We start from the raw sequence: 18,639 nt of genomic DNA on the forward strand, positions 1-18,639 counted from the left end.
ACAAGGGCAGCAAGTACATGGGGACACCAGCACCTTCAAGTTCACCTCCAAGCCACTCACCATCCTGACTTGAAAATATATCAGCATTTCTTCAGTGTCGCTGGGTCAAAATCCTGGAGTCCCCTCTCTAAGGGCGTTTTGAGTTGACCCACAGCACATGGTCTGCAGCGGTTCATGAAGGCAGCTCACCCCCACCTTCGCAATGGCAACTGGGGATGTAATAAATGCTGGTCCAGCCTGAGATGCCCACATCCCAGGAATGGATACAGATTATGGCAGGAGAGAGGGTGGCTCAGTGGTTAGCACTGCTGCCTCACAGCACCAGGGTCCCAGGTTTGATTCCAGCCTTGGGCACCTGTCTGTGTGGAGTTTGCACATCCTCCCCATGTCTGCGTGGGTTTCCTCCCACAATCCAAAGATGTACAGGCCAGGTAAATTGGCCGTGCTAAATTGTCCATAGTGTTAGGTGCATTAGTTGGTGGGTTACTCTTCGGAGGGTCGGTGTGGACTGGTTGGCCCGAAGGGCCTGCTTCCACACTGTAGGGAATCTAATGAGATCAAGTGCATTCGAGGGTAAAATTAATTCTTGGATGAGGTTTAGATGAAAAAGAAATTCCTAATTTTATCTTTCTGGATTATGAGTCCTGAGTTCTCACCGGCCCCTCCAGCTGGCAGGGTTTGGTTCAACAGGTGGGCTGGCTTAGATATGTTGGCATCACATCCACACTCTGCCAACGTTCATGAGGTGACGGTGGCACAGTTGGTAATGTAGTCACTCAATCCAGTGCTCCAAGAGCATGGGTTCAAATCCCATGAGCTTGATGAATTTTACATCAGTTCAAATTAACAGGAATTTTCAGTAAGAGTGACATGATAGATGACAGCCCAACAATAAGTGGCGGCACGGTGGCACAGTGGTTAGCACTGCTGCCTCACAGTGCCAGAGACCCGGGTTCAATTCCCGCCTCAGGCGACTGACTGTGTGGAGTTTGCACATTCTCCCCGTGTCTGCGTGGGTTTCCTTCGGGTGCTCCGGTTTCCTCCCACAGTCCAAAATGTGCAGGTCAGGTGAATTGGCCATGCTAAATTGCCCGAAGTGTTAGTTAAGGGGTAGATGTAGGGGTAGGGGTATGGGTGGGTTGCGCTTCGGCGGGGTGGTATGGACTTGTTGGGCCGAAGGGCCTGTTTCCACACTGTAAGTAATCTAATCTAATTCAAATGAAACACTCTTAGTTATTAAACCTCTTCCACTTCTGTCATTGCCAGGCAGATCACACACAACCAAAACAGTGTCTGAAAGTTGCTGCTTGTTGCTGATGATGAGCCATAGCTCCAGAGCCTTCAGGGATGGGGAATAAGTGCAGTCAGATCCCACAACTGAATCAACGAAAGGGTATTTTGAAGAGGGTGCTGGAGTTGGGGATCGTCTGCAAGTGTGCTTCGCTGGGTCCTTGTGTTCTTACCTCCCATGCCGCCTGGTGAGTCTGTGTCTTGAATTTAATGGTCCAGTCAGATCCGCAGATGTCTGCACAGTGAGGGATACTGAGGACAACAGGCCGACACAACAACATGCCCGTTGGGCCACATGTCACCATTGGACTCAGGACTGTCTGTGAACCTTCAGATGGGGGCCTTAATGGGAAGACAATAATAAGAGAATTCCTCAATCATCACTGGACAACAAAACATCCGTCCTTATCGCTCTGATAAAAGGGGTTAGATTAACACATGCATACCAATAGTTCAACCATCTTTGAATAAGTGCTCTCATCATTAAAATGGAGATGGGGTTTCATTTCTCCCATTAGTCTGTGTTGCCCAAAAGCGGTGGAGGGGGGTTACTGAATTTATTCGAAGCTGAGTTTGATCGAGTTTTGGTAAGACAAAGGACTTCAGGGTTAATGGAGGGAAGTGCAGCTGAGGTCACAAGAAGATCAGCCATGACCTCATCGAATGGGGCAGCAGGCTTGAGGGGCCGAATGGACTACACTTGCTCCTAGTTCTTCTGTTCCCAATTAGGTGCCTGCAGCTCACAGCAGTGGACAAAATAAAACCTGATAGCAAGACAACGTCAACTCAAGATATAAACCTGCCAATTCAACATGGAAATCAGTTCAGGAATCATTCAAACCTGGAGCCTGCCATCACCACAACTGCTGAGCTGAGGAGTGTCGATACTTTCAAAAATCTATCACCACCTGCTAGTTTCCCTCCAAACCCTCCAATGTTCTGACTTGGATATCTATTGCTGTTCCCTGACTCTCGCTGAATCAAAATCCTAAACTCCATCCCGACCATTATTGTGGGTCATCATACAACATGTGGGCTACAATAGTTCAAGAAGAAAGCTCACCATCACTTTCTCAAGGGAAAGGACATGTGTCAAATGCTGGCTCAGCCACACACACCCACCCATATCTTACCGATGAAGTTGGAAACTGCCAAACATAAATGGGAAGAGAGCGAACAGAAAGATACACTGAAAGACCAGAGTAAATGGATTGTGAGGAATCTCATGTGGAATATTAAGTTCCGCACTGGCTAGTTCAGCTTAGACTGACATGTGACATTCCTGCCACACAAATGCCAGGCAATGACCATCGCCAATAAGAGACAATCTAATTTACACCCCTTGGCAGTCAATAGTGTTACCATCACTGAAACCGCCATTATCAACATCCTCTGGGTTACCATTGACCAGAACTTTAACTGCACTGGCCACATAAACACAGTGGCTGCAAGAGCAGGTCAGAGGCTGGGAATTCTGCAGTGATTAACTCACCTCCTGACTCCTCAAAGCCTGTCCATCACCAACAAGGCACAAGTCAGGAGTGTGATGCTATACCCCAATTACCTGGATGGGTGCAGCTCCAAAAAAATCTCTCAAGAAGCTTGACACTGTCCAGGACAAAGCAACCGACTTGACTGGCACCACATCCACAAAATTACCCACTCTCCCCATCACCGGCACCCAGTACCAGCAGTGTGTACTATCTACAAGATGCATTGCAGAAATTCACCAAAGATCCTCAGACAACACTTTCTAAACCCACGACCACTTCTTTCTAGAAGGACACAGGCAGCAGATACATGGGAACACCACCCCCTGCAAGTTCCCCTCCCAGCCACTCACCACCCTGACTTGGAAATATATCACTGTTCCTTCATTGTCATTGGGTCAAAATCCTGGAATTCTCTCCCAATGGTATTGTGGGTCAACCATGTACTGCAGCAATACAAGAAGGCAGCTTACCACCACCTTCTCAAGGGACAGGCAGTAAACATGGGCCTGGCCAGTCATACACATGTTCAACAAACCAATTTAAAAAGCCGAATGACTTTTTTCCACGAGTTGCCACTTATTAACGCACTTCTACATTGTGTGTGAACATATTTGGCTGACACGCCACTTTAACACTGGCATAAGTCTACTGCTTTAGGTGAAGTAAGACTCTGTGCTAAAGTTCTGGGCCTGTGGGGGACAGCGACACAGGTCCATTGCATGTTTGTCCATTTGCTCAGTTACCTTGAGCTCACAATGAACTAAGTTTATAATGGATGTTTCCACAAGGGGGCGGCAATGTCATTCCTAGAAGCACCATTGGAAACCTCCCCAACAGTTTTATAGTCAAATGTGTCAATGCCTCCGGACCCATTAATGCAGCCTTTCCCTTGGTTCGGCCAGGGGTTCTTGTGGTATCGTGGTGGCTTCCCTATCTCTGAACCAGGAGCTCTGGGTTCAAGAAGGTTGTAGAAACATCTCTGATCTGGTTGATGCAAATAGATCTACCAGAATTCAGTGTGACCCAGGAAGGTCCATCCTGAGTATCATTCAATCGAGAAACACACCTCATGTGTTCACACCAGGGAGGAACAAACGCATGGTCTATAATGAGAGGTGGGTTCTCCGAGGAGCTTCCAAGAGGCAATGGGACAGTTCTAGATGGGACCAGATTTGCAGGGCATTGTGAATCAGGCTGCTCTGCCAAATGCTGTCTCAGTGAAGACGGGCTGAATGGCCACATGGCAGGGATTCTATGAATAAGTCACTGAGAGAGCTCCTGGTGAGTGGCAAAATGGAATCGCAATTCTGACTCAGAATGGCAACATGTTAAAGGCGGTGCCCATTTCACTGAGTGAGCAGGACGCCTGTATTTGGATCAGAAGGTTATGAGCTCAATAGCTGCATGCGAAAAGCCGGAAAGCACGGAGGGCATGCAGCACAGTTGGGGAAGCTGCCTTTTCAAGGAGTTGTCAAGCCAAAGCCCAACCCACTCTGTTCATGTGGAAGTGACCATGGTAACATAAAAACAGAGAACTGTGGGATGCTGGAAATCTGAAAGAGAAAGTGCTGGAGAAACTCAGCAGGTCTGGCTGCATCTGTGGAGAGACAAACAGAGTTAACATTTTGAGTCCAGTGGCCCTTCTTCAGAATGCAGGACACTGCCAGACCTGCTGAGTTTCTCTAGAAATTTCTGTTTACGTTACCATGGTGTTGTTTGGAAGGACAGCAACAGGAGTTCTCCCCAGTGCAGTGCCTGATAATTACCCCTCGACTGACATCACAAAAGTATGATGATCTGGCTGTGGTGACATTGTTTTTGGGATCTTGCTGTGTGCAGGTTGACTGCTACGCTTGCCACATGACAACTTCAAAGGGTTATTTCAGTCACTGTACGATATGGCTTTGGGATGTCCTCAAGACACAAAAGGTGCTATCTAAATTCTCTTTCTTCACGAGAAATCATTTGTCAAATACTGGCCCTGCCACTTGTTGATAAAGACATGGAAGTCTCGGTCAGTGTCCTAGGGCTTAATCAGTCACAAACAGAGTTATACTTTGCTCACAGGCAGGTGAAGACACTTTGGGAATTCATGTGTGTATTTGTTAACACATTCTCCATCCTCTTCTTGTCAAACAAGAAATTAGAATGTGTGCAGGACTATTTCCTTTTTGATTGACTGTCTGCCAGACTTTCCAGATGAAGGGCTTACGTCTGAAGGGCTTACTCCCCCGCTTCTCGGATGCTGCCTGACCTGCTGTGCTTTTCCAGCACCACCCTCTCGACTCTGATCTCCAGCACCTGCACTCCTCACTTTTTCCTGTCTGCCAAACCATTGTTTCCATTCTCCATTTAGGTGGGAGGAAGTTGTTTGTCTCAGAATTATCAGAGACAAAGAAACTGCAGATTCTGGAGTCCAAAGTAGACAGGCAGGAGGCTGGAAGAACACAGCAAGCCAGGCAGCATCAGGAGGTGAGAAGTTGGTGTTTCAGATGGAACTTTTCTTCAGGACTCCCGAAATATTTACACCCAAAACATTGACTTCTCCACCTCCAGATGCTGCCTGGCCTGCTGCGTTCTTCCAGCATCCTGACTGTCTACTATGGATTCCAACTTCACAGAACATTCCTGACTGAGAATACTGTGTCCATTGTTCTCCCTGAGGAACAGGCAGATGCTCCTTAATCTAGGTGAAGGAGATAATGAGGAACATCTCCAAAATGGTGGACTGAGAGTAGTATGGCTCCTCAGATTCAGGCTTATTTCTAGATTTAATTCTACATTTCTTAGAAATACACAAACAAGAAATGTCTGAAGGGATATGATTCAAGGTGGACCTAGTTTAGTTTGGGATTATGGTCAGCATGGACTGGTTGGATCCATGCTGTGCAACTTTATGACTCATTGAATCCCTACAGTGTGGAAGCAGGCCATTCAGCCCAATGAATCTATACCAATCCACTGAAGAGCATCCCATCTAAACCCACCCCATAACGCTGCATTTCCCATGGTTAACCCACCTAGCCTGCACATCTTGGACTGTGGTGACACCTGGAGGAATCCCACGCAGACACGGGGAGAACGTGCAAACTTCACTTAAAGTCACCCGAGGCTGGATTTGAATCCGGGTCCCTAGCGCTGTGGGGTAGCAGTGTAACCACTGAACCACTGTGCCGACACTATAACTTATTCTCACGAGCAGTTTACATGTTCAGGTAAATTATTTGAAATTATTCAAGAAAAGACATATTTGGAGGTATAGGGTGAAGCTAAGTCTTTGGAAACTGCTGAAGAAATATGAGATCAGGGATCTTGAGATATAAGCGTTCTGAGCTAATCACACACCCATCATCCTGAAACCCCATTCTAAGTTATTGTCTTGCTTTTGTTACAGGATATTTATGAGCTTCCAGATAAATTGTGGTACAGGTTTAATTATTTTATGCACCTGGTATGTCTCCAGGGGCACTAAACAGCACGCTGGGTTTGGTACCTAACATGTTGCTGAATTAGATAAATAAACCTACATTGTAATAAACAGTGAGAATAAATATTGCTGCTGATTTAATTTGCAGGCTTAAAATTTCTTGTAACAAGTTTGTTACCCTGACTATTTTTAATAAGTAGCCAGAAGTTCAGTTTATGCTAATTGAGTTAATTATTTTATCAAAATGGGGAAGAACCTGGTATCGGGGTATCACAGTAGCTCAGTGGTTAGCACCTGCTGCCTCACAGCACCAGGGAACCAGGTTCGATTCTAGCCTCGGGTATCTGTCTGTCTATGTGGAGTTTGCACATTCTCCGTGTGTCTGCGTGGGTTTCCCCCGGGTGCTCCAGTTTCCTCCTACAGTCCAAAGGTGTGCAGGTCAGGTGAATTGGCCATGCTAAATTGCCCAGAGTGTTAGATGCATTAGTCAGAGCGAAATGGGTCTGGGTGGTTTACTCTCCGGAGGGTTGGTGTGGACTTGTTGGGCTAAAGGGCCTGTTTCCTCACTTCAGGGAATCTAATCGAGGGAAAAAAGCTTCAAGGTTAGCGTAAAGATTTGTAGCTCGGGTGCTGGTTGTCACGTTTGTGGGTATGCTGGCTGAATTGGGAAGTTGATTTGCAGATGTTTTGTCCCCCTGTCTAGGTGACATCTTCAGTGCTTTGGAGCCTCCTGTGAAGCACTGCTGTACTGGGGTCTTCTGAAACTTATTTGGTCTTGTTCCTGCTGCTTTCGGTGGCTGGTTCCAGATGCCTAACAGACAGACAATTCAAAGAGGACGTGTCACGACTGAACTCGCTAGCCACACTACCTTATATAAAAACTGTCTCGGAACTGATAGCCAGACTTCTCTGACCATTCGGATTCACAACAGCCCATAATCCGACATCCATGCTCAGACAACAACTCACTAGGACAAAAGACCTGATACCCATCATGTCCAAGACAAACATAATTTACTAGATTCCATGCAAAGGCTGCACAATACACTATATAGGACAAACAGGCAGACAACTAGCAATCCGCATCCACAAATACCAACTAGCCACAAAACACCAGCTTGCCCAGTAACAACACACACAGATGACAAGGTCCACAAATTTGACTGGGACAACACAACGATCATAGGATAAGCTAAACAGATGTCAGCCAGAGAATTTCTAGAAGCATGGCACTCATCCATGGACTCCAATAATAAGCACATTAACCTAGACCCAATGTACCGGCCACTACAACAAACAACCAGAACCAGCCACCGGGAGCAGCAGGAACGGAGCCAAATCAATGCCAGAAGACACAGTACAGCAGCGATTCACAGGAGGCTCCAAAACATTGAAGATGTCACCTAGACAGGGGACAAAACGTCTGCAAATCAACTCCTCAGCTTGACAAACATACCCACAACTGGGAAAGAACCTGTTGGGCATTAACAACATGAAGGGAAATTTCAGCCAGAAAATAAATAACGTTACAAATGTTTTACAGTCAGGATGCTGCTTTCTCTTTATTAAGGCCATTCTGTTGTGTTAGTTGGATGGAGGCTACTTGCATAAGAGTTATCAGAGGCATGTATAGGCAGATTCACATGGTTTCCCAGCCTATTGTCTTTCTTTCCATTAACTTCAACAGATAAGTCAATCCAAGATTGAATATTGCAATCTCGCAAACTGCACAGCTGTCAACTGGAACTCAGTGCATGAGATTTTTAAAAGCTGCTTGTAAGAAAGACCAGATAATTTCTGTGCAAGGTAGGGGTGCCTCGAACAAGTATGCACTGTTGCTATCAAGAAGCCCAAGAAGACCAGAAGACATAGGAGTGGAAGTAAGGCCATTCGGCCAACTGAGCCCACTCCGCCATTTAATCATGGCTGATGGGCATTGATGGGCTGATGACCATAAGACACAGGAGTGGAAGTAGTCCCTTCAGCCCATCCAGTCTGGTCTGCCATTCAGTAAGACCCATGGCTGATCTGATAATCCCTAGTTTCATTTTCCTGCCTTTTCCCCATAACCTTTAATTCCCTGCCTGTTTAAAACATCGACCTCAGCGTTGAATGAGCTAGCCTTGATAGCCCTCTATGGTAAAGAAATCCACAGATTTACTGAGAAAAAGAAAAATCCTCCTCATCTCTGTCTTGATGTAACTATCATGGAGATTGTAAGCATTGAATATGAGCTAGCAAACACCTTATAGAACAGAAGGGTGTTTTAAAGATATAAATATAAGAATTAGGAGCTGAATAGGTCAGTCAGTCTCTCAAACCTGCTGGATCATTCAAAAAATTCATGACTGATTAGATAACTCCACATTCCTGTTAACTCTTGATGACAAAAGAGAAATATTAACATTGATACAATATTTACATTTTACGCAGTAACTGTGTTTCTTCAGTGGAGGAAGATGGGAGGGGAGCTCGCTAGCAGTTGAATTGTATGAATATCTGACCTTCTTGTGATAGTAAAAGGATAAGTGAAATTTCTCAATCGCTCAGATAAAAAAAACAGAAATTGTTGGAGAAACTCAGCAGGTCTGGCAGCATCTGTGGAGTGAAAGCAGAGTGAACATTTCAAACTCTCTTTCAACTCAGTTCTGAAGAAAAGTCACTGGATTTGAAATATTAACTCTGCTTTCTCTCCACGATGCTGCCAGAACTGCTGGGTTTCTCCAGCATATACTGTTTTTGTTTCAGATTTACAGCAGTATTTTGTTTTAGTTTATTCTCAATCACTGAGCAGGTTCTGTGCGCACATTAACTTCCTGAACCCTACAGGAAGCGATAGGTGAATTATTAATGCAGATTCCTATGCTCAGCTTGAGAAGATATTCTGAAAACTATACATATTGCTTCACCCCTCAAAATGTGTCAATTTTAAAAAAATAATGCGTTTTGCAACCCAATTATCATACACAAACATAAACTCTTATACACCATTCACTTGAAATTCATCATTAAATCAGAAAGCAGTCATTTCTCAGCACAATGTGTCGGGTACATTTTAATTTGAAAATAGATTGGATATGATATAGAATACCTACAGTGTGTAAACAGGCTCTTCGGCCCAACAAGTCCACACCGACCCTCCAAAGAGTAACCCACCCAGACCCATTCCCCTCCCCAGTTAGCCTATGTTTACTACTGACTAATTCACCTAACCTACACAACCCTGAACACTATGGGGCAATTTAGCATGGTCAGTTCACCTAACCTGCGCATCTTTGGAGGGAGGAAACCAGAGAACCTGGGGGAAACCCATGCAGACATGGGGCGAACGTGCAAACACCACACAGACTGACAGTCACCCAAGGCTGGAATCGAACCCGGGTCCCTGGCACTGGCACACTGAGCCACCATGCCACCCCAGTGATTTCTGTCATAGTTTGAAAATGAAGACTTTGTAGGGTAAATTATTTGAGAACTCTGAAAGTTTTGAACTCGCGATTGTTACAGTTCAGTGTGAGAATTCCCATGTTTGCTTTTTTTTTGGAGGTAACACTCCAATTTTCTCTTTTGGTTCTGAGCTGTGCTTTACTATAATCTTTTGGATGAAATAAGTGGACCCGACAAGCACTGAGGTTGCTGCGTTTTTGCTTTGGTTGGTTACAGTCACCATGAAAATTTAGCTTAGATTCACTGTAGGAAGTATGTTACTTACAGCATGTTTTCCCTCTTGTTTATTATCAGGTATATTTCATAGAACTTGCCCTGTGGGATTGCTCCCTGTGGTACCAATAAGCTGACACCTGTTTGGAACGAGAAAGGGAAGGTTGGTAAGTGAAGAGCAGTTGACACAGGTTAGAAAACACACTGCTGCATGTTTGAAGCAAGTGACATTCTCGTCCTTGGAGCAGGAGCTTGTGGATTCAATTTCTGCGTGAGGGATTTGAGCACATGACCCAGGTTGACACTTTGACTACAGTACTGAGGGAGTGCTTCACTGTTAGAGATGCTGTCTTTCTGATGTTAAATCGAGATCCTCCAAAGTGGATACAAAGGTTCCCAAAGCATTGTTTTAATCGGTATTTACCTATTAACCAATATAAAAGAAGCAAATTTATAGAGTCATAGAGGTGTATAGCATGGAAACAGACCCTTCAGTCCAACTCATCCATGCTGACCTAAACTGATCCAATCCCATTTACCAGCACTTGGCCCATATTCCCATAAACCCTGATGAAGGACTTTTGCCCGAAATGTCGATTTCCCTGCTCTTCGGATGCTGCCTGACCTGCTGCGCTTTTCCAGCACCACTCTAATCTTGACTCAAATCTGCAGCACCCACTTTTACCCTCTGAACCCTTCCTATTCATATACCCATCCAGGTGCCTTTTAAATGTTGCAATTGTACCAACCTCCACCTCTTCCTCTGGCAGCTCATTCTGTACACGCATCACTCTCTGCGTGAAAAAGTTGCCCCTTAGGTCCCTTTTAAATCTTTCCCCTCTCACCCCAAACCCTCTAGCTCTGGATTCCCTCACCCTGTGGAAAAGACCTTGGCTATTCACCCTTTCCTTACCCCTCATGAGTTTATAAATCGCTATAAGGGGGTCACCCCTCAGCCTCTGACGCTCTGGGTGAAAATCTGGTGTATTTCCTTGCTGTTTCTGGGGAGTTTGCTGGGGACATAGACTCTACCTCATGCCTGTATCTCACTTCAAACAATATCCCATTGGATGGAAAGCATTCTGGCTCCAAAAGCCCCTGCACAACTACAAGACTTTTTCTCACCATTTTAACTATGAGGCCCTTTGGCCCATTGAGCCTGCACTGACAAAATGATTCTAAATCTACACAAGTCCCACTTTCCAGCAATTGGCTTAAATATAATGACATTTTAAATGCTCATCCAAGTACTGTTTAAAGGTTTTCCTGTCTCAATGACCCGCCCAGACAGTGTGCCACCATCCTCTAGGTGTAGAAGGTTTTCAAGTCCCCTCAAAACCTTCCGCATTTCACCTTAAAATTAAATCCCCTCATTACTGAGCATGGGGAAAAAAAAGTGTTTTAAGCAACCTCGATTCTATCTGCTGGAGTTACAGGCATGTCGATGCAGTGCAGGATTCAAGCATTTATATGAATTGAAGTCGACATAAACAGATAAATTAGATATGCTGCAGTCATTTGAATGGAATCGTTTGTAATATTAAAGCAATAACTGGGCAGGATCTTTGAATATCTTGATCATACTCACTGACGGACTTGCTCAATAATGTCTTTAAGAGTAATTATTGCGAAGCAATCCCAGCAGTTTACTATCGAGTTTTCTATAAAATATGTGCAAACTGCTGAGTGTGTTCTTAATCTCTAGTAATCTTGACATTTCGAGATTGTATATGCCAAGAATAATGAAAGCTGGTTGACAGTAGAACTAAAATGGGAGGTTGGTTTCCAGTTAATGCAGTTGGCAGGTGACATTTATCATAAATATAAATTTCATGCCACTGTATTATTGTTGACATTTTCTGCTTTGGGATTTTTTTTAATATAAAGATGTTCGCACAGGAGCAGAGATTACATCTCAGTCAGCTTGGAAAACAGGAAATGATTATGAACTATAAACTAAAAAAGAATGTTGCTTTACATGGGAACTCAACAACTGATGTTGGATCAGGACCAACCTGTTGTCTGTCCTCCTTGTGAAGGGAGACAGGAGCAGGTACAAAATGAGTTCCTGGTAGTTGTACAAATGAGGGGATGGGAGGAGTGGGGTGGGCAATCTGAAATTCACATGGGGGTGAGTGGGAGATGATGCAGTCTGAGTATTGCATCAAACTGATGTATTTCCTCAGTCTGCACTCCCCATCACATGGTACAGTCAGCTGCCTGACACCCAGAGCTGACTGATGGCTGAGGTCAGGCGTTTCTGAAATGAGAAGATCGTGTTACCATTGAGCATGGCTTCGCTAGATCTATCAGTAAGCTTCCGGTCGGGTGTGACTCACCTGCCTTTTCTCAGGCGCAGACCAGTCGAGCACACCTGACCTGCTTCTGCCAGATATGAAGTTACTGTGACTGACAGAAACTCCCCAGAACAAGGCAACTCAACACAAACACAGAGGAGCAAGCTGCAGGAACACCTCTCATCGTTTTACTCTTCAACCCCAGGGCATCGACATGGACTTCAACAGTTTCCTCATTTCCCCTTCCCTCACCTCACCCCAGTCCCAAACTTCCAGCTCAGCACTGTCCCCATGACTTGTCCCACCTGCCTATCTTCTTTTCCACCTGTCCACTCCACTCTCCTCCCTGACCTATCACCTTCATCTCCTCCCCCACTCACCTATTGTACTCTATGCTACTTTCTCCCCACCCCCACCCTCCTCTCACTTATCTCTCCACCCTTCAGGCTCTCTGCCTTTATTCCTGATGAAGGGCTTTTGCCCGAAACATCAATTTTCCTGCTCCTCGGATGCTGCCTGAACTGCTGTGCTTTTCCAGCAACATTAATCCAGAATCTGGGTAAGAGGCAACAGGCATGGGAGAGCTCTGATCCAACTGTGATTGTAGTTGCATTGTGGAGGCGAACACTGGGATGGAATTGATCAGCGACCAGCTCCTATTGATCGGTTTAGTTTTAGATGAGAAAGGGACAAGTGTACATTTGGGTGGGGCAAAGAAAAAATGATAGGATAAAAACTGAAGGAACTGCAGATGCTGTAAACGAGAGCAAAATCAGAAACTGTTGGAAAAGCTCAGCAGGTCTGGCAGCATCTGTGGAGAGAAATCAGAGATAACATTTCGGGTCAGTTCTGAGGAAGGGTCACCAGGCCTGAAACATTAACACTGATTTCTCTCCATGGATCCTGCCAAACCTGCTGAGCTTTTCCAACAATTTCTGCTTTTGTTTTTTATTTACAGCATCTGCAGTTCTTTCGGTTTTTATTAATGTTCCTTCACCAACTGGTTTGAGTTGATTTGATTTAACTCAGATCCCTTATTAAGTTTTCCTTCGAAGCTAAAGATGACTGTGCTCTGAATTTGTTCTGATACGTCACTGCGATGCGAGTTAACGTTTCGGGTCAGTTCTGAGAAAAGGTCACCAGACCCAAAACATTAACTCTGATTTCTCTCCACAGATGCTGCCAGACCTGCTGAGCTTTTCCGGCAATTTCTGTTTTTGTTTGTAAAGCAAAAATACTTTGTTCCTGGAGCGTCTTGGTGGTTGCTGTTTAACCACTGTGAAATCAGCTAGTTATAAAGCAAGTCCTGCATTTATGTAGCTGCTTTTGTGACCACAAGCAACTCTGAAGATGTTTGGAATGTCGTCACTGTGTGTAGAAAACTCCCATAAATCATTGGGAAAATGGAGCACACAGTCTCCCTCAGTGCCTCATCACTGAGGGAGAGGTGTTAGCCAGTGGTCCTTCAAATGGTGCCATGAGAACTTTTACACCCAACGGAGAGGGGGAGTTGGCACCTTGCTTTGACATCTCACTCAGAAATCTGCACCTCTGATAGTGCAGCATTCTCCCAGTACGCCCAAAACGTCGATTCTCCTGCTCCTTTGATGCTGCCTGACCTGCTGCGCTTTTCCAGCAACACATTTTTCAGCTCTGATCTGCAGTCCTCACTTCCTCACAGTTATAGCCCAGTCTGTGTAGTTTCCTCATCAGAAAATTCACGCATATTATTTGATTTATAAACTATCAAATTTGCTTCAATTTGATTACCACTCTGTAACTTCCAAAATGATCCTCAGACCCTCAGGAGTGTTTTACAAAATAAGTTGTTGTTGCAGGTCTATATATTGTTTCCTTTCCTGAAAGCCCTGTGAATTACTCTGAAATGGACAATGATTTTATGCCCTGTAATAGAAGTTGGAAGTCCAGGGACATTGGTGAGGCCTCTTCTGGAATACTGTGTCTAGTTATGTGAAGGATATTATTAAGCTGGAGAGGGTTCAGAAGGGATTTACCAGGATGTTGCACCATATGGAAGGTTTGAGTCATAAGGAGAGGCTGGATAGGCTGGGATTTTCTTCATTGGAGGGTAGGAGGTTGAGAGGTGACCTTATCGAAGTTTATAAACTAATGAAGAGTATAGATAGGGTTAATGGTTGGTGTGTTTTCCCTAGGATGGGGGATTTCAAGACCAGGGGACACATTTTTAAGGTGCGAGGAGAGAGATTTAAAAAAAGACATGAGGGGCAAATTGTTTACACAGAGAGTGGTTCGTGTGTAGAATGAACTTCCTGAGAAAGCGCTAGATACAGGTACAATTATAATGCTTAAAAGATATTTGGATAAGTACATGAATAGGAAAGGTTTGGAGGGGTAACTGCCAGGAGGCAGGTGGGATCTACTTTAGTTTGGGATTATGGTCAGCATGGACTATTTGGACCAAATCGACGTTTCGGGCATAAGCCCTTCTTCAGGAATGAGGAGAGTGTGCCAAGCAGGCTAAGATAAAAGGTAGGGAGGAGGGACTTGGGGGAGGGGCGTTCGGAATGCGATAGGTGGAAGGAGGTTAAGGTGAGGGTGATAGGCCGGAGTGGGGGTGGGGGCAGAGAGGTTAGGAAGAAGATTGCAGGTCAAGAAGGCGGTGCTGAGTCCGAGGGTTGGGACTGAGATAAGATGGGGGGAGGGGAAATGAGGAAGCTGGAGAAATCTGCATTCATCCGCTGTGCCTGGAGGGTTCCTAGGCGGAAGATGAGGCGCTCTTCCTTCAGGCATTGTGTTGCCATGGTCTGGCGATGGAGGAGGCCAAGGACCTGCATGTCCTTGGTGGAGTGAAGGTGGGCTATAAATGTGTCTTGATTTCAGTGAAGTTGGGCAGGCTAATTTATGTGAAAGAGCAAGGTGAATTGGTAGGTTAATGTGCTTTGCCTGACATTCCAGCCTGTGACATTTTTGGACAGATTTCAGTATATTTATTTGAAGTGCAGAAAGGAGTTTAATGTGGAACATTAAAAACCATCACCACTATGAAAATGTGTCTGTGCAGTCCTCAAGTCTGTTGACGGATATATTTTCAGCTAAAGATTCAGACCATGGCTGATAGAACATAGAACATAGAACAATACAGCACAGAACAGGCCCTTCGGCTCTCGATGTTGCACTGACCTGTGAACTATACTCAGCTCGTCCCCTACACTATCCCATCATCATCCATGTGCTTATCTAAGGATTGTTTAAATCTCCCTAATGTGGCTGAGTTGACTACATTAGCAGGTAGTGCATTCCACGCCCTTACCACTCTCTGCATATAGAACCTGCCTCTGTCATCTGTCTTAAATCTAACACCCCTCGATTTGTAGTTATGCCCCCTCGTACATGCTGACGTCATCATCCGAGGAAAAAGACTTTCACTGTCTACCCAGACAGCAGCCTTGCAACTTTAAAGCTAAATAACTGCTTTCACCCTGGAAGAGGTCAAATAAGGCATCACAGAGCAGGATACTGGGTCTTCTGATGTTTGAGGCCTTGTCTCAGTCTGTACCCAATCAGCCCTATGCCCTGACCCACCTTGAGATATTCAAACGCAGGGATGTAAAATCAAGGTTGTTTGTTTCTTGGACATGTTGGGACTTGGGACAGCCCTATGTTGCGTAAAGACCTCTGTACATGTGGAGGTGATCACATCCACGATAATATGAGCATGGGAAATGGGGTGCGTGAGTGCCAATGCAGCACAGTCAGACGCCAAACTGTCAAAGTTGAGATTATCTCCAAATCAAAGTTACTCTTTATGCTCCCTGCTCCTAAATTGAACAGGAATGCTCAGAAATATCAAACAATGCAAAACAAAACACAATACCCTGGACTGGTTCCCAGAATGCAATATCCTCTCAAGATGACATTCATAAAGCTTTTGATCTTGAATCTGATGCCATCTAAGTGCCTTGATTAAAATGCTGCCAAGGATCCATCAGCAAAGTGCAGGTGAAATAGGGAACAGCCATACTGATGGGTAATAATGTGCCAAAGAAGCAATGCTGATGTGAGAGAAAACCTTTTTCTTTCCCTCAGTGAGTGGTTTGGGTCTGGAACTCCCTGCCTGGAAATGTAGTGGAGGCAGGTTCAGCTGAGGCATTCAAGAGGGACGCTGGACGGTTATTTAGATAGAAATTGTGTGCAAGGGTATGCAGTTAATTGCAGGAAATAGGCATTAGGTAATGATGCGTGTGCAAACAGACAGTGCATGCATGATGGGCCAAACGGCCTCATTCTACACAGTAACAACTCTGGGATAGACTGAGTGTGTTACACATTCATAATGGGCCAAATGGCCTCATTCTGCACAGTAACAACTCTGGGATAGGCTGAGTGTGTTACACATTCATAATGGGCCAAACGGCCTCATTCTGCACAGTAACAACTCTGGGAGAGGCTGAGTGTGTTACACATTCATAATGGGCCAAACGGCCTCATTCTGCACAGTAACAACTCTGGGATAGGCTGAGTGTGTTACACATTCATAAAGGGCCAAACGGCCTCATTCTGTACAGTAACAACTCTGGGATAGGCTGAGTGTGTTACACATTCATGGAAGCACAGAGAATTGCTCCACTAAGTCTGTGCTGGCTCTTTCAAGGAACAATTCAGTTAGAGTCGAGAGTGTGTTGCTGGAAAAGCACAGCAGATCAGGCAGCATCTGAGGAGCAGGAGAATCGACATTTCAGGCATAAGCCCTTCCTCAGGACAATTCAGTTAGTCCCACTCCCCTTGCTCTCTCCCTATATCCATGCAATTTTTTTTTCCTTTATCTATTGCCTAAGTCCCTTTGAAAGCGGCAGTGGTTTGTTTCCACTGTCCATTCAGACAGCTTATTCCTGATCCTAACCTCTTGGAATTGTAAGAAAGTCATTGCCTTTATTTTTGGTTTGGCCAATCACTTTAAATCTGGAACCTGTGATTACTGACAATGTCCCTTTAAGCTGTAATGTCCAGAGGTCTTTCAACAATCCAAAAGTTCCTGTGGAGGCCACGAGCAGGCCAGCTCCTTTAAAGGAATAGCTCACTGTGCAGCTGTGAACAATGTTCTAAGAGGCAGTGCACTTCAATGAAGTTGCCAGCACCCTTCGTTGTGCGTACGCTTTGTCTTGATGAGAGTTCCCCTTTAAGGGCTCTGTGTGCTGTTTGTACACCGTGTTGTGACTCTGCCTTACTGCTAATTTGCATTGGGTTTGCACGTTGCACACATAGAGGAACCAGCTCATTCCCTGCTTTGTAACTTATAATGTATTTTACTGTTTTAATGAGTTAATTAATCTCTGATCATTATCACTAACTTTGATACGCTTTGAAAGAAATATTCGTGGAACAGTTAGTTGTAAAACCTTCAGCCATTAATAACAGTTTCACTTTATTTCCCTGAGCTAAACTCTTTTTAAACAGTAAAATCTCCTCTTACCTTTCTTGGCTCAGTAGGGAACAACCTCAACTTCTCCAATTATCTATGTAACAGTCCCTGATCCCTGGAATCATTGCACCATAACTACCTTATGTAGAGCAGCTCATAAATTTCCCAATGCATAGTGCCCAGAATTAGACCCATTCATGTAGCTGGAATGATCCAATGCTTTGTATCAACTTCAACACAATTTCCTACCTTTCATTTTTTAAATTCACTCGTGGGATGTAAGCGTCACTGGCTCAGCCAGCATATATTGCCTTTCCCTAGTTGCCCTTGAGAAGGTGGGGGGGTGAGCTGCCTTCTTGAACCGCTGCAGCCCATCTGCTGTAGGTGGACCCACAATGCCCTTTAGGAAGGGGATTCCAGGATTTTGACCCAGTGACACTTAAGGAACGCCAATATATTTACAAGACAGGATGGTGAGTGGCTTAGAGGAGAGCTTGCAGGGGGTGGTGTTCCTATCTATCAACTGCCTTTGTCCTTCTAGATGGAAGTTGTCACGGGTTCGGAAGACGCTACCCAAGAATCTTTGGTGAATTTCTGCATCTGGTAGATAGTACACACTGCTGGTACTGAGCGTCGGTGATAGAGTGTGCTTGTGGATGTGGTACCAATAGTACTCTGTGTTGTTTATTTGTAAAGTTTTAATTAACTACTTTGCCAACCTACGCTCTCACAAAAATCTTAGGAGAAACCTCCCAGAGTTGTTCCATCCTGTTAAAATTGTACCATTTTAGGTTTATTTTCTCTCCTGTTTCACCCACCCAAAGTATATTGCCTCCTGCATTTCCACATTTCTTATAATCCTCCATCCATTTTATAAGTTTGTCTCTATCCTTTTAAAGCCTAGATTAGAGTGGTGCTGGAAAAGCACAGCAGGTCAGGCAGCATCTGAGGAGCAGGAAAATTGAAGTTTCGAGCAAAAGCCCTTCATCAGGAATACAGGCAGGGAGCCTCCAGCGTGGAGAGACAAATGAGAGGGGGGGGGGTGGGGGTGGGGAGAAAGTAGCAAAGAGT

General features: G+C 44.9%; 1 protein-coding gene across 4 annotated transcripts in view; it reads right to left on the reverse strand.

Moving 5' to 3' along the window:
* The window catches only part of unc5b (unc-5 netrin receptor B), a 268,998-nt gene that overhangs the window by 18,900 nt on the left and 231,459 nt on the right, over positions 1-18,639 (reverse strand). For all 4 annotated transcript variants that reach the window (XM_072583546.1, XM_072583545.1, XM_072583548.1 and 1 more), the window contains 2 exons: positions 9,923-10,010; positions 1,464-1,632 (listed from right to left, as the gene is read on the reverse strand). In XM_072583546.1, the coding sequence (XP_072439647.1) occupies positions 1,464-1,632; positions 9,923-10,010 (257 nt within the window). The remainder of the gene's footprint in view (positions 1-1,463; positions 1,633-9,922; positions 10,011-18,639) is intronic.

This window comes from Chiloscyllium punctatum, chromosome 13, assembly GCF_047496795.1.
Source record: "Chiloscyllium punctatum isolate Juve2018m chromosome 13, sChiPun1.3, whole genome shotgun sequence".
Lineage (NCBI taxonomy): Eukaryota > Metazoa > Chordata > Chondrichthyes > Orectolobiformes > Hemiscylliidae > Chiloscyllium > Chiloscyllium punctatum.